The 16,585-nt window shown below is 46.5% G+C and overlaps 1 protein-coding gene across 1 annotated transcript in view; it reads left to right on the forward strand.

The window, feature by feature from the left end:
- Nucleotides 1–16,585, forward strand: part of cadps2 (Ca++-dependent secretion activator 2) — a 268,321-nt gene that overhangs the window by 92,701 nt on the left and 159,035 nt on the right. The window contains 4 exon segments of the mRNA XM_031833159.1: nucleotides 2,033–2,113; nucleotides 2,639–2,872; nucleotides 3,627–3,748; nucleotides 7,910–8,021. Of these exon segments, the coding sequence (XP_031689019.1) occupies nucleotides 2,033–2,113; nucleotides 2,639–2,872; nucleotides 3,627–3,748; nucleotides 7,910–8,021 (549 nt within the window).

Here is a 16,585-nt window from a genome sequence, read left to right on the forward strand (position 1 = left end):
CCACTACTTTACTACCACATATCTACAATACAAATCCATGTACATGTGTGCAGGGTGTGTGTGTGTCTCTTCATGGTCCCTGCTGGTCCATAAGGTGTATTATCAGATGAAAAATAGAGTTACATGTAGTCATGGCTCTATGTAGTGCTGTGTGCCTCCCATTGACTGATCTGGACTTTAGAATTGTGAAGAGACCTCTGGTGGCTTGTCTTGTGTGGTATGCATGGGTGTCCAAGCTGTGTGCTAATAGTTTAAACAAACGGCTTGGCGCATTCAACATGTCAATACCTCTTACAGAACAAGTAGTGATGAAGTCAGTCTCTCCTATACTTTGATCCATGAGAGATTGATATGCACATCGTTAATTTTAGGTCTCTGTGTATAGTTAAGGGCCAGCCGTGCTGCCCTGTTCTGAGCCAATTATAATTTCCCTGTTCCTCTTTGTGGCACTTGACCACAAGACTGGACAGTAGTCCAGGTGTGCATAACTTGGGCCTGTAGGACCTGCCTTGTTGATAAGAAGGCAGAGCAGGACTTTATTATGGACAGACTTCTCTCTGCCTTAACTAATGTTGCATCAACATGTTTTGACCATGACAATTTAGTTTAGTCACCTCAACTTGCTCAATTTCCACATTATTCATTACAAGATTTAGTTGATGTTTAGGGTTTAGTGAATGATTTGTCCCAAATACAATGCTTTTATACATTTTTTAATATTTAGGAATAACTTATTTGTTGCCACCCATTCTGAAACTGACTTTAGTTTAAGTGTTGCAGTAATTTCACTCGCTTTAGTAGTGGATGTGTATAGTGTTGTCTTCCACATGCATAGACGCACTGACTTTACTCAAAGCCAGTATCATGTAATTAGTAAGAATTGAAAAAAGTAAGGAGCCTAGACAGCTGCCCTGGGGAATTCCTGATTCTACCTGGATGGATTCTACCTATGATGGAGAGGCTTCCATTAAAGAACACCATCTGTGTTCTGTTCGACAGGTAACTCTTTATCCACAAAATAGCAGGGGGTGTAAAGCCATAACACACATGTTTTTCCAGCAGCAGACTATGATCGATAATGACAAAAGCCACACTGAAGACTAACAAAACAGCTCCCAAAATCTTTTCATCATTAATTTCTCTCAACCAATCATCATTTATGTAAGTGCTGTGCTTGTTGAATGTCCGTCCCTAAAAGCATGCTGAAAGTCTGTCAATTTGTTTACTGTAAAATAGCATTGTATCTGGTCAAACATTTTTTTTAAGGTGCTCCAAAGCTTTTTACTATCATTCTTTAGATAATTTCTCTTTGTTTTATAGTATAGTTTCTTCTTATTTTATTCAGTTTAGTCACACAATTTTCTCAATTTGCAGTACCAATCGGTTGTGCAGCCAGACTTATTTGCCATTCCTTTTGCCTTAACCCTCTCAACCATAACATTTTTCAATTGCTCTTCAACCCACAGGGATTTATGTTTTTACAGTCCTTTTCTTAATGGCTGCATGCTTATTAGTCACTGGAATAAGCAATATGGCTATAAGGAATATGGCTGCTATATTGTGATCACTAGATACAATGGATCTGGATACAGCTTTAAAGCAGATTTCTGCAGCATTAGTAAAGATGTGATCAATACATGTTGGTGATTTAATTCCTGTGCTGTTTGTAACTATCCTGGTAGGTTGATAACCTGAACCAGGTTGCAGGCACTGGTTACAGTTTGAAGCCTTTTCTTGAGTGGGCAGCTTAATGAAATCCAGTCAATATTAAAATCACGCTGAAAATATATTTCTCTGTTGATATCACATGCATTATCAAGCATTTCACTTGAAGTATATATATGTCTGCTCAGTGCTATACATTTTTTTTTTTTATGTTTGATTGTTTGGTCAAAACCCCATGTCTCTTAATTTATTAACATTATTGTTACAATACCATTATTGATCATCCTGTTGATTTGACACACTCATTCCTGATCCTCAGCTCTTGATTGGTTGATTTACACTTTCTTTCCTGGTCTGTGGTTTTTAGCTGGACAATGTGGACGAGCAGGCAGCCCAGATCCGCCGGGAGCTGGATGGACGACAACAGCTGGCAGAGAGGGTAGCCAAGGTAAGTCCTACTCCTACAGCCATCCAAATAAGAAGTCTAAGTAAGCCAAGAACAGTGATCATCAGCTCTGGTCATGGAGAGTAACAGGGTGTCCGGACATTTCTTTCCAACCAAGTACTTTCACATCTGAGTCAACCAATCAATTACACAATGATTAATTGAATCAGGTTTGTTAAAGGAAAGCTCCACCCAACAATTTTATTTTGGTATTTATTTAATTAGTCCATTGTTGATATCGTCCAGAAATGTTTTGCGTATGTTTTTAAAGTTATATATCTTGAAAACGTGATTGTGGACATGCAACATGTTTTGGGACTATATCAACAATAGACTAATGAAACAAATAGCAAAATAGTTTTTGATTGGAGTTTTCCCTTTTTAAAGCTGGTTAGACACCATGAAGCTGGACTGGTGGTTGTTGACCACTGTTTCAGAATACTTAAAATAACATTTGTGATTACTGTAGTTATAAACTGCCACAACAGTGGATACAGAACTCTTCATCTAACACTGACTCCATCTTAGGAGAGAAAGTACCCAAAGTTTGTGTCCAAAGACATGGAGGCCATGTACATCGAGGAGCTGCGCTCGTCTGTCAACCTGCTCATGGCCAACCTGGAGAGTCTACCTGTGGCCAAGGGAGGTCCCGACTTCAAACAGAAGCTCAAACGCTCCACCATGAACAACTCCTTCCTGGACATGGGCGACGAGACAGAATTCCTCTCCAAGTCTGATGTAGTCCTCTCCTTCACACTGGAGGTGTGTTTTTGCAAGATCATCTTGTACTCTTGCCCAGAAAGTTATTTAGTGGTACGCTCAGGTTACTCACAGTCAATTGATTTGTTGATTTCTGGTGGACTTTTAAAGGAAAGATATATGTGTATTTGACATTTATTTACATTAGTCTGTTAGTTGTTTATCTATTCTGGGGTCAGCTTGAGGGTTATTGTGTCTAAGGGGCCAGTAAAAACAAACTAAACATATCTGCTCTTTGATTTTGCTTGGTGTGTGCCTACATGCTTATCTCCATGCGCGCTGTGTAACATAAGTTTCTTTATAGGGTGTCCCCTCTTTATGTGGATTCGGTGATAGTGCCTCTGTCTGCAGATGTGTAGAGCTGACCATGTCCTCTGTTGCTGTCTGCAGATGTGTGGAGCTGACCATGTCCTCTCTGTTGCTGTCTGCAGATGTGTGGAGCTGACCATGTCCTCTGTTGCTGTCTGCAGATGTGTGGAGCTGACCATGTCCTCTCTGTTGCTGTCTACAGATGTGTGGAGCTGACCATGTCCTCTCTGTTGCTGTCTACAGATGTGTGGAGCTGACCATGTCCTCTCTGTTGCTGTCTACAGATGTGTGGAGCTGACCATGTCCTCTCTGTTGCTGTCTGCAGATGTGTGGAGCTGACCATGTCCTCTCTTTTGCTGTCTACAGATGTGTGGAGCTGACCATGTCCTCTCTGTTGCTGTCTGCAGATGTGTGGAGCTGACCATGTCCTCTCTGTTGCTGTTTGCAGATAGTGATAGTGGAAGTGCAGGGCCTGAAGTCGGTGGCTCCTAACAGGATTGTGTACTGCACCATGGAGGTGGAGGGCGGGGAGAAACTGCAGACAGACCAGGCGGAAGCTTCCAGACCACAGTAAGTCAACATTAACACGTTTTGCAAGTTCTCTTACCGCAGTGGTCACATAATATATTGACTGCGTGTGTTCACTGTCATTCACTCCAGATAAGAGCGTCTGCTTAATAATGACTGTTCAGTCATGTTTTGAAATGTCAAGTGAACAGTAATCGGTGTCTTGGAAAAACCTTGTCTCAGAGAAGTCACCTTTTCAGGAATTGAGTAATATGGTTTATTTTCAGATCTATTGCCATCTATTGATGGAAGTTCACAAGGCATATAGAATGGCTTATTTTAGTCCTAGAGTTTTTAATCCTTCCCAGAACATGGCTGGGGAGGACAAATTTCTATGTATTTTTATATTTTAAGAAGAAAAAAAAGGTTTTTCAAAGATGTGTATAGGTAATATGTAACAATGTCTGATGGGTTTAAGTTGGAACTGTCTCGAGACATAAGGTGTATTTCAACATTTCAGACGCAGATATTTTGCACTTTAAAAGGAAGCTGAATGTTTACAGCAGAGAGCATTGCCTATTTAGGTCTAAGTGGATTATCCCTAGTCTTGGCATGTCAGCTTCTAAAGATGAAGTAAACGTGAGCACGGCAGCCATACCTGATGCTAATGCACTCAGATCTTAGCTTTGAATGCTTACGATGCCCTGCGTCTCTGAGCTTAGAGCGTGGTGTTTTACTCTTCTTTGTAATAGACTACTGGTTTTAACATCTAAGGCTACAATGCTTCCCCAGAGCATTGTTTAATGTCCTGAATGTGCCTATTAAAGCTGTGAGTTATGTGATGCAAGAGGGTTGGGTGGTAGTGAGCACTGTTGATAGCTCTGTAGTCTTCTCCCATGTGGATCACCAGGATACAGCACCAATGACAGTGCTGGGTCCACAGAACAAAGCCTTGCTGCCTCTTACCCTCCCCCTCGAGTGGTGATTTTTCCTCTGCTGTCCGCTCCACTTGTTTTTCAGCATAGCGGCCGGGTGGCACCATTGGGAGGTGAATAGACAGCACGGCAGAGTTTGTGTTCAGTGGTGTAACTCCGGACCAACATGCCATGCAGGTTCAGTGTTGGGTCAAGGAGTTCACCTGTCTGAGCTCACATCATTTCCACTTCCTTTGTTAGCTTGGTTAAAAACACAGATGGCTTCTTGGTCACCTCGCAAGAGTTCTGGGCAGGGGCGCAACTTTGGTTTTAGTGGGGATATTTATTTTCTGAACACTCCAAACAGCCTACCCGACCGCTCAGAAGCGTCCGCATGGTCTTAAAGCACACCATTGCCTTGTTTTGAATCACATTCTAATGATAAAACTGGGGGCACAAAAATGCAATTTCAGAATGCATTTCAGAATCCCCTGTCCCCAGTGAAAGTTGCCCGCCTGGTTCTGGGACTACCCAATCTAGACATGTGGCTTGTAGTAGCATACATAGCTGGTCATAATGATGTGTTGGAGTGTATTCCTTAACACAGTTGCTCAAAGTGTTCCCCCATCTGATTGAAATGGAAATTTAGATGAATCCCAGGCTCTGGCCATGTTAAAGTCTAGTATTAGGTGAAGTCCTGCTGCTGTGCCCTTTAAACATGTCTGTGGGAACACTAATTGTTTTTATCGTTCCACCTCATTTAGCTGAACATTTATCATCTTGTCCTTGTCCTTAAATTGAAAATATTTTTGGCTCTTGAGACCTCTGGTCACCAAATGTTCATATCATCCCATCCACATAGCCAAGGGATACAGATAACAGCCTCTGTTGTGTGACTCGGCACCACATTATCCCTCTGATCACATCACGACTCTGCTACTGTCTCACAGCCTCCAGCAGAAGTTAAATGTCTGCTTTTTGATGATGAGGTTGCAGTGAGTCATTGCTTGTTGCCGTGCGCCTGGACGTTGATTTCGGGATGGTTATTAGACTGGCGGCGGCAGCAGTCTGGTAATGCATTAATAAGACTGCCCTTTCAGACTCTCAGAGCTCAGACCGTGAGTGCTCTCCAGTACCTGTCACTACAATATACCATCATCTTCATTAGCCCAGAGACCAGAACAACATGGCCTTCAAGCCATCTGGAGGAATACTTGCTGTTCAATGTAATTGTCATTTCAATTAATGACAAACCCTTTGATTCTTGAACAACAACAAGTTTGTACATGGCCTTGGTACAACTGTCTTATCCCTTATCATAACCAAAAATACAGTCAAACTATGTAGGAATATGTTTTTTTCATAATCTAATAGACAGCCAGTCCATGTGTTCATAGCGCTGTCTATTACACAATCATTGCACAATCTTAAGGACATTTTTAGATCCTTTTCCTTACTGTTCGAGGCTCCATTCAATTTGAAGTCATTATACTCCTCTGCATAGGCTGACAGCGAGACAACAACTGATTTTTCATAGTTGGATTTGAGGGCAGTTACTTGACTGAAAATGAATCAGTGAATTTCAAAGTATTTTTTTACATAGACAGACGGTGCTTGTCCTTCAGCAGAGATGGGAAAATACCTTCCTTCCCACACACTCGCTAGTCTTGCGCTCTTTTCAAGGAATAAATGGAGTCAATGTTTTGCTCCAGCTGGGTCTGTCATGGCTGCTATTCTATTCCTCGTCAGATCTGATAATGCTTCTGAGACAGAAAACGCCTTAAGTAAATATAGCTAACATAGTTAACCTCCCTCGCATGGCAAACTTAACTGTTGACTTGTGGGCTTTTCTAAGAGAGGCGAACAAGGACAGAGGGGTGTCGGGTAAAGTCTAAGGGTTATCTCCAGAGTCCATTTTCTTTGTGTACCATGATAGAAATAACACGAGACAAACAATAGCCACTTCTTGTTTGAATTGCCCTTTACCCTCCTCTGTTAATTAGCAGTTCGTATTTCTTTTGTCTCTCGCAACTTGAGGGACAGACCGTTTTGAACGCATTCCACACGTTTCCTTGGCAACTGGGAAAAAATAATTTGTTAGCTACATTGGATTCCTGCTGTCATTGAGAAGCAAGAGGTCATTCAGCATTCTGAGGCCATGCATGCATGTAACTGAACACACTCACACTCTCATGCACGCCCACACACACGCCCACACACACACACACACACACACACACACACACACACACACACACACACACACACACCCACACACACACACACACACACACACACACACACACACACACACACACACTAACAGACACTCGTGACCCGTCATGCAGGTGCTATCCCACTAGGCACAGACGTCAGGTCAACGCTAGTTTTGACATATATTGTATTGTAAAACCCAAAACATTTTAACCATGTCATTGGATTCAGGGTAAAATACAGACATTCCTGAAATCCCTTTACATTGATGATGTTTTGCAAATCAAATCACTTTTCCACTTCGATTTTTCATCACATAGATTTTTTTGTTGTTGTTATTAAGTTCAATAAACGTTGATTCATCCAGTTTGTGCGCAGTGGGATATCTGAATGACCCATCATGCTTATCCTCAACCTTGAACCAACATCAGAAGCTTCCAGAGTACAGACCTACAATGACTGGATTGGGTACTCACTCATCATTGCTGTATAACCATGAAGAAAGGAAACAGCAGAGCTTTTGTAGCTGTAAAAGAACAGCACACATCTTTAGATAAAGGCCCACAAAATGCCATGTGATACAGTCAGCCGTGTGGAGGAAGAGGTGAAGCACTGCAAACACGCACTGATTTTCATAGAAAACCTTGTCACTGCCATTCTCTCATCTGCACACATCTGAAAATGCCTTATTTCCCCTGCAAAATCAATTCCAGAGTTACTTTTCAACAACTTCCAGGCACAATGGGAGGCACCACTCATCACTGGACATACTCTGGTAGAAAGAGGAAGCGTTGTGTGACAGAAGAACAGAAAGGGTGATAGAAATGTTTCTATGGTAATACAATTCTAGAGTATTTGGTCTGTGAGCACCCACAATGGGTTATTGGCAGCAAGATAATGGGTACAAGGGTGGGTAATCGCCATTTGAAATGGACTTGCCTGATGTTTTGACTCCCCCCCCCCCCCCCCCCCCCCAACTCTTATGATTACTGAATACACACAAATACCTGTATGGCGCTTAATATCAGCTCTTAGTTACACAACAATTGTAGTCCTATGCATGTTTAATCCTGAGGGGTGGAATCTTGTCTTTCAGGTGGGGGACTCAGGGGGACTTCATGACGACGCACCCGTTACCAATGGTCAAAGTCAAGCTGTTCACAGAGAGCACAGGGGTACTGGCTCTGGAAGACAAGGAGTTGGGACGGGTAAGACACCTGTACATACATACACCAACCTGTTTTTTTTTATATCGGTCACGATCAACCATTATTCATATTTACATCAGTATATTTCACTGTTGATATCATTCACTATCAACCGCTATTGATATCAACCGCTATTGATACTAGCAATCACTATCCCCATCCACAATCACTATCCCCATCCACAATCAATATCCCCATCCACAATCAATATCCCCATCCACAATCACTATCCCCATCCACAGTCCTATCCCCATCACTATCCCCATCCACAGTCCTATCCCCATCCACAATCACTATCCCCATCCACAATCACTATCCCCATCCACAATCACTATCCCCATCCACAATCACTATCCCCATCACTATCCCCATCCACAGTCCTATCCCCATCACTATCCCCATCCACAGTCCTATCCCCATCACTATCCCCATCCACAGTCCTATCACTATCCCCATCCACAGTCCTATCCCCATCACTATCCCCATCCACAGTCCTATCCCCATCACTATCCCCACCCACAATCCTATCCCCATCACTATCCCCATCCACAATCCTATCCCCATCCACAATCCTATCCCCATTCACAATCCTATCCCCATCCACAATCCTATCACTATCCCCATCCACAATCCTATCACTATCCCCATCCACAATCCTATCACTATCCCCATCCACAATCCTATCACTATCCCCATCCACAATCCTATCACTATCCCCATCCACAATCCTATCACTATCCCCATCCACAATCCTATCCCACCCACAATCCACAATCCTATCCCCATCCACAATCCTATCCCTATCCCCATCACTATCCCATCCACTATCCTATCCCCATCACTATCCCCATCCACTGTCCTATCCCCATCACTATCCCCATCCACTGTCCTATCCCCATCACTATCCCCATCCACTGTCCTATCCCCATCACTATCCCCATCCACTGTCCTATCCCCATCACTATCCCCATCCACTGTCCTATCCCCATCACTATCCCCATCCACTGTCCTATCCCCATCACTATCCCCATCCACAATCCTATCCTCATCCACAATCCTATCCCCATCACTATCCCCATCCACAATCCTATCCCCATCCCTATCCCCATCCACAATCCTATCCCCATCCCTATCCCCATCCACAATCCTATCCCCATCCCTATCCCCATCCACAATCCTATCCCCATCCCTATCCCCATCCACAATCCTATCCCCATCCCTATCCCCATCCACAATCCTATCCCCATCCCTATCCCCATCCACAATCCTATCCCCATCCACAATCCTATCCACTATCCTATCCCCATCCACAATCCTATCCCCATCCACAATCCTATCCCCATCACTATCCCCATCCACTGTCCTATCCCCATCACTATCCCCATCCACTGTCCTATCCCCATCACTATCCCCATCCACAATCCTATCCCCATCCACAATCCTATCCTCATCCACAATCCTATCCCCATCACTATCCCCATCCCCATCCCTATCCCCATCCACAAATCCTATCCCCATCCACAATCCTATCCCCATCCCAATCCTATCCACAATCCTATCCCCATCCACAATCCTATCCACAATCCTATCCCCATCCCTATCCCCATCCACAATCCTATCCCCATCCACAATCCCCATCCACAATCCTATCCCCATCACTATCCCCATCCACAATCCTATCCCCATCACTATCCCCATCCACAATCCTATCCCCATCACTATCCCCATCCACAATCCTATCCCCATCACTATCCCCATCCACAATCCTATCCCCATCACTATCCCCATCCACAATCCTATCCCCATCCACAATCCTATCCCCATCACTATCCCCATCCACAATCATATCCCCATCACTATCCCCATCCACAATCCTATCCCCATCACTATCCCCATCCACAATCCTATCCCCATCACTATCCCCATCCACAATCCTATCCCCATCACTATCCCCATCCACAATCCTATCCCCATCACTATCCCCATCCACAATCCTATCCCCATCACTATCCCCATCCACAATCCTATCCCCATCCACATCCTATCCCTATCACCATCCACAATCCGATCCCTATCACCATCCACAATCCTATCCCTATCCACAATCCTATCCCTATCCACAATCCTATCCCCATCCACAATCCTATCCCCATCCACTATCCCCATCCACAATCCTCTCCCTATCCCCATCCACAATCCTCTCCCTATCCCCATCCACAATCCTCTCCCCATCCCTATCCCCATCCCTATCCCCATCCACAATCGTCTCCCCATCCCTATCCCCATCCCTATCCACAATCCTATCCCCATCCCTATCCACAATCCTATCCCCATCCACAATCCTATCCCCATCCACAATCCTATCCCCACCCACAATCCTATCCCTATCCCCATCCACAATCCTATCCCTATCCACAATCCTATCCCCATCCCATCCACAATCCTATCCCCATCACTATCCCCATCCACAATCCTATCCCCATCCACAATCCTATCCCCATCACTATCCCCATCCACAATCCTATCCCCATCCACAATCCTATCCCCATCACTATCCCCATCCACAATCCTATCCCCATCCACAGTCCTATCCCCATCACTATCCCCATCCACAATCCTATCCCCATCCACAATCCTATCCCCATCCACTATCCCCATCCACAATCCTATCCCCATCCACTATCCCCGTCCACAATCCTATCCCCATCCACTATCCCCGTCCACAATCCTATCCCCATCCACTATCCCCGTCCACAATCCTATCCCCATCCACAATACTATCCCCGTCCACAATCCTATCCACTATCCCCGTCCACAATCCTATCCCCATCCACAATCCTATCCCCATCCCTATCCCCATCCACAATCCTATCCCCATCCACTATCCCCATCCACAATCCTATCCCCATTCACTATCCCCATCCACAATCCTATCCCCATCCCTATCCCCATCCACAATCCTATCCCCATCCACAATCCTATCCCCATCCACTATCCCCATCCACAATCCTATCCCCATCACTATCCCATCCACATCCTATCCCCATCCACAATCCTATCCCTATCCCCATCCACAATCCTATCCCCAGCCACAATCATATTCCTATCCCCATCCACAATCCTATGCCCATCCACAATCCTATCCCTATCCCCATCCACAATCCTATCCCTATCCCCATCCACAATCGTATCCCTATCCCCATCCACAATCCTATCCCTATCCCCATCCACAATCCTATCCCTATCCCCATCCACAATCCTATCCCTATCCCCATCCACAATCCTATCCCCATCCCCATCCCCATCCACAATCCCCATCCACATCCCTATCCCCATCCACAATCCCCATCCACAATCCTATCCCCATCACTATCCCCATCCACAATTCCTATCACTATCCTATCCCCATCCACAATCCTATCACTATCCTATCCCTATCCCCATCCACAATCCTATCCCTATCCACAATCCTATCCCTATCCCCATCCACAATCCTATCCCCATCCACAATCCTATCCCCATCCACAATCCCCATCCACAATCCTATCCCCATCACTATCCCCATCCACAATCCTATCCCCATCACTATCCCCATCCACAATCTTATCACTATCCCCATCCACAATCCTATCCCCATCACTATCCCCATCCAAAATCCTATCCCCATCCACAATCCTATCCCCATCCACAATCCTATCCACAATCCTATCCCCATCCACAATCCTATCCACAATCCTATCCCCATCCCTATCCCCATCCACAATCCTATCCCCATCCACAATCCCCATCCACAATCCTATCCCCATCACTATCCCCATCCACAATCCTATCCCCATCACTATCCCCATCCACAATCCTATCCCCATCACTATCCCCATCCACAATCCTATCCCCATCACTATCCCCATCCACAATCCTATCCCCATCACTATCCCCATCCACAATCCTATCCCCATCCACAATCCTATCCCCATCACTATCCCCATCCACAATCATATCCCATCACTATCCCCATCCACAATCCTATCCCCATCACTATCCCCATCCACAATCCTATCCCCATCACTATCCCCATCCACAATCCTATCCCCATCACTATCCCCATCCACAATCCTATCCCCATCACTATCCCCATCCACAATCCTATCCCCATCCACTATCCTATCCCTATCACCATCCACAATCCGATCCCTATCACCATCCACAATCCTATCCCTATCCACATCCTATCCCTATCCACAATCCTATCCCCATCCACAAGTCCTATCCCCATCCACTATCCCCATCCACAATCCTCTCCCTATCCCCATCCACAATCCTCTCCCTATTCCCCATCCACAATCCTCTCCCCATCCCTATCCCCATCCCTATCCCCATCCACAATCGTCTCCCCATCCCTATCCCCATCCCTATCCACAATCCTATCCCCATCCCTATCCACAATCCTATCCCCATCCACAATCCTATCCCCATCCACAATCCTATCCCCACCCACAATCCTATCCCTATCCCCATCCACAATCCTATCCCTATCCACAATCCTAACCCCATCCCATCCACAATCCTATCCCCATCACTATCCCCATCCACAATCCTATCCCCATCCACAATCCTATCCCCATCACTATCACCATCCACAATCCTATCCCCATCCACAATCCTATCCCCATCACTATCCCCATCCACAATCCTATCCCCATCCACAGTCCTATCCCCATCACTATCCCCATCCACAATCCTATCCCCATCCACAATCCTATCCCCATCCACTATCCCCATCCACAATCCTATCCCCATCCACTATCCCCGTCCACAATCCTATCCCCATCCACTATCCCCGGTCCACAATCCTATCCCCATCCACTATCCCCGTCCACAATCCTATCCCCATCCACAATACTATCCCGTCCACAATCCTATCCACTATCCCCGTCCACAATCCTATCCCCATCCACAATCCTATCCCCATCCCTATCCCCATCCACAATCCTATCCCCATCCCTATCCCCATCCACAATCCTATCCCCATCCACTATCCCCATCCACAATCTATCCCCATTCACTATCCCCATCCACAATCCTATCCCCATCCCTATCCCCATCCACAATCCTATCCCCATCCACAATCCTATCCCCATCCACTATCCCATCCACAATCCTATCCCCATCACTATCCCATCCACAATCCTATCCCCATCCACAATCCTATCCCCATCCACAATCCTATCCCCATCCACAATCCTATCCCCATCCACAATCATATGCCCATCCACAATCCTATCCCTATCCCCATCCACATCCTATCCCTATCCCCATCCACAATCCTATCCCTATCCCCATCCACAATCCTATCCCTATCCCCATCCACAATCCTATCCCTATCCCCATCCACAATCCTATCCCCATCCACAATCCTATCCCTATCCCCATCCACAATCCTATCCCCATCCCCATCCCCATCCACAATCCCCATCCACATCCCTATCCCCATCCACAATCCCCATCCACAATCCTATCCCCATCCACAATCCTATCCCTATCCACAATCCTATCCCTATCCCCATCCACAATCCTATCCCCATCCACAATCCCCATCCACAATCCTATCCCCATCACTATCCCCATCCACAATCCTATCCCCATCACTATCCCCATCCACAATCTTATCACTATCCCCATCCACAATCCTATCCCCATCACTATCCCCATCCAAAATCCTATCCCCATCCACAATCCTATCCCCATCCACTATCCCCATCCCTATCCCCATCCACAATCCTATCCCCATGCCCTATCCCCATCCACAATCCTATCCCCATCCCACAATCCTATCCCCATCCCCATCCACAATCCTATCCCCATCCCTATCCCCATCCACAATCCTATCCCTATCCCCATCCACAATCCTATCCCTATGCCCATCCACAATCCTATCCCCATCACTATCCCCATCCACAATCCTATCCCCATCCACAATCCTATCCCCATCCCTATCCCCATCCACAATCCTATCCCCATCCCTATCCCCATCCACAATCCTATCCCCATCCACTATCCCCATCCACAATCCTATCCCCATTCACTATCCCCATCCACATCCTATCCCCATCCCTATCCCCATCCACAATCCTATCCCCATCCCTATCCCCATCCACAATCCTATCCCCATCCACAATCCTATCCCCATCCCTATCCCCATCCACAATCCTCTCCCCATCCCTTTCCCCATCCACAATCCTATCCCCATCCCTATCCCCATCCACAATCCTATCCCCATCCCTATCCCCATCCACAATCCTATCCCCATCCCTATCCCCATCCACAATCCGATCCCTATCCCCATCCACAATCCTATCGCCCATCCACTATCCCCACCCACAATCCTATCCCCATCCACTATCCCCATCCACAATCCTATCCCCATCCACAATCCTATCCCCATCCACAATCCTATCCCCATCCACAATCCTATCACTATCCCCATCCACAATCCTATCCCATCCCCTATCCCCATCCACAATCCTCTCCCATCCCTCCCCATCCACAATCCTCTCCCTATCCCCATCCACAATCCTCTCCCTATCCCCATCCACAATCCTCTCCCTATCCCCATCCACAATCCTATCCCTATCCCCATCCACAATCCTATCCCCATCCACAATCCTATCCCTATCCCCACCCACAATCCTATCCCTATCCCCACCCACAATCCTATCCCATCACTATCCCCATCCACAATCCTATCCCATCACTATCCCCATCCACAATCCTATCCCCATCACTATCCCCATCCACAATCCTATCCCCATCCACAATCCTATCCCCATCACTATCCCCATCCACAATCCTATCCCCATCCACAATCCTATCCCATCACTATCCCCATCCACAATCCTATCCCCATCCACTATCCCCATCCACAATCCTATCCCCATCCACTATCCCCATCCACAATCCTATCCCCATCCACTTTCCCCATCCACAATCCTATCCCCATCCACTTCCCCATCCACAATCCTATCCCCATCCACTATCCCCATCCACTATCCCCATCCACAATCCTATCCCCATCCACTATCCCCATCCACAATCCTATCCCCATCCCTATCCCCATCCACAATCCTATCCCCATCCACAATCCTATCCCATCCCTATCCCCATCCACAATCCTCTCCCCATCCCTTTCTCTATCCACAATCCTATCCCCATCCCTATCCCTATCCCTATCCCCAATCCTATCCCCATCCCCATCCCTATCCCCATCCACAATCCTATCCCCATCCCTATCCCCATCCACAATCCTATCCCCATCCCTATCCCCATCCACAATCCTATCCCCATCCACAATCCTATCCCCATCACTCTCCCCATCCACAATCCTATCCCCATCCACAATCCTATCCCCATCACTATCTCCGTCCACAATCCTATCACTATCTCCGTCCACAATCCTATCCCCATCACTATCCCCGTCCACAATCCTCTCCCCATCCCTATCCCCATCCACAATCCTATCGCCATCCACAATCCTATCCCCATCACTATCCCCATCCACAATCCTCTCCCCATCCCTATCCCCATCCCCAATCCTATCCCCAATCCTATCCCCAATCCTATCCCCATCCACAATCCTATCCCCATCCACAATCCTATCCCCATCCACAATCCTATCCCCATCCACAATCCTATCCCTATCCCCATCCACAATCCTATCCCCATCCACTATCCCCATCCACAATCCTATCCCCATCCACTATCCTATCCCCATCCACTATCCCCATCCACAATCATATCCCCATCCACAATCCTATCCCCATACACAATCCTATCACTATCCCCATCCACAATCCTATCCCCATCCACAATCCTATCCCCATCCACAATCCTATCCCCATCCACAATCCTATCCCCATCCACTATCCCCATCCACAATCCTATCCCCATCCCTATCCCCATCCACAATCCTATCCCATCCCTATCCCCATCCACAATCCTATCCCATCCCTATCCCATCCACAATCCTATCCCATCCCCATCCACAATCCTATCCCATCCCTATCCCCATCCACAATCCTATCCCCATCACTATCCCCATCCACTATCCCCATCCACAATCCTATCCCCATCCCTATCCCATCCCCATCCCTATCCCCATCCACAATCCTATCCCCATCCACAATCCTATCCCTATCCCCATCCACAATCCTATCCCCATCCCTATCCCCATCCACAATCCTATCCCCATCACTATCCCCATCCACAATCCTATCCCCATCACTATCCCCATCCACAATCCTATCCCCATCCACTATCCCCATCCACAATCCTATCCCCATCCACTATCCCCATCCACAATCCTATCCCCATCCACAATCCTATCCCATCCCTATCCCCATCCACAATCCTATCCCCATCCACAATCCATCCCCATCCACAACTATCCCCATCCACAATCCTATCCCCATCCCCAATCCTATCCCCATCCACAATCCTATCCCCATCCACAATCCTATCCCCATCCACAATCCTATCCCTATCCCCATCCACAATCCTATCCCCATCCA

Source organism: Oncorhynchus kisutch, linkage group LG10 (genome assembly GCF_002021735.2).
Source record: "Oncorhynchus kisutch isolate 150728-3 linkage group LG10, Okis_V2, whole genome shotgun sequence".
Classification (NCBI taxonomy): Eukaryota; Metazoa; Chordata; class Actinopteri; order Salmoniformes; family Salmonidae; genus Oncorhynchus; species Oncorhynchus kisutch.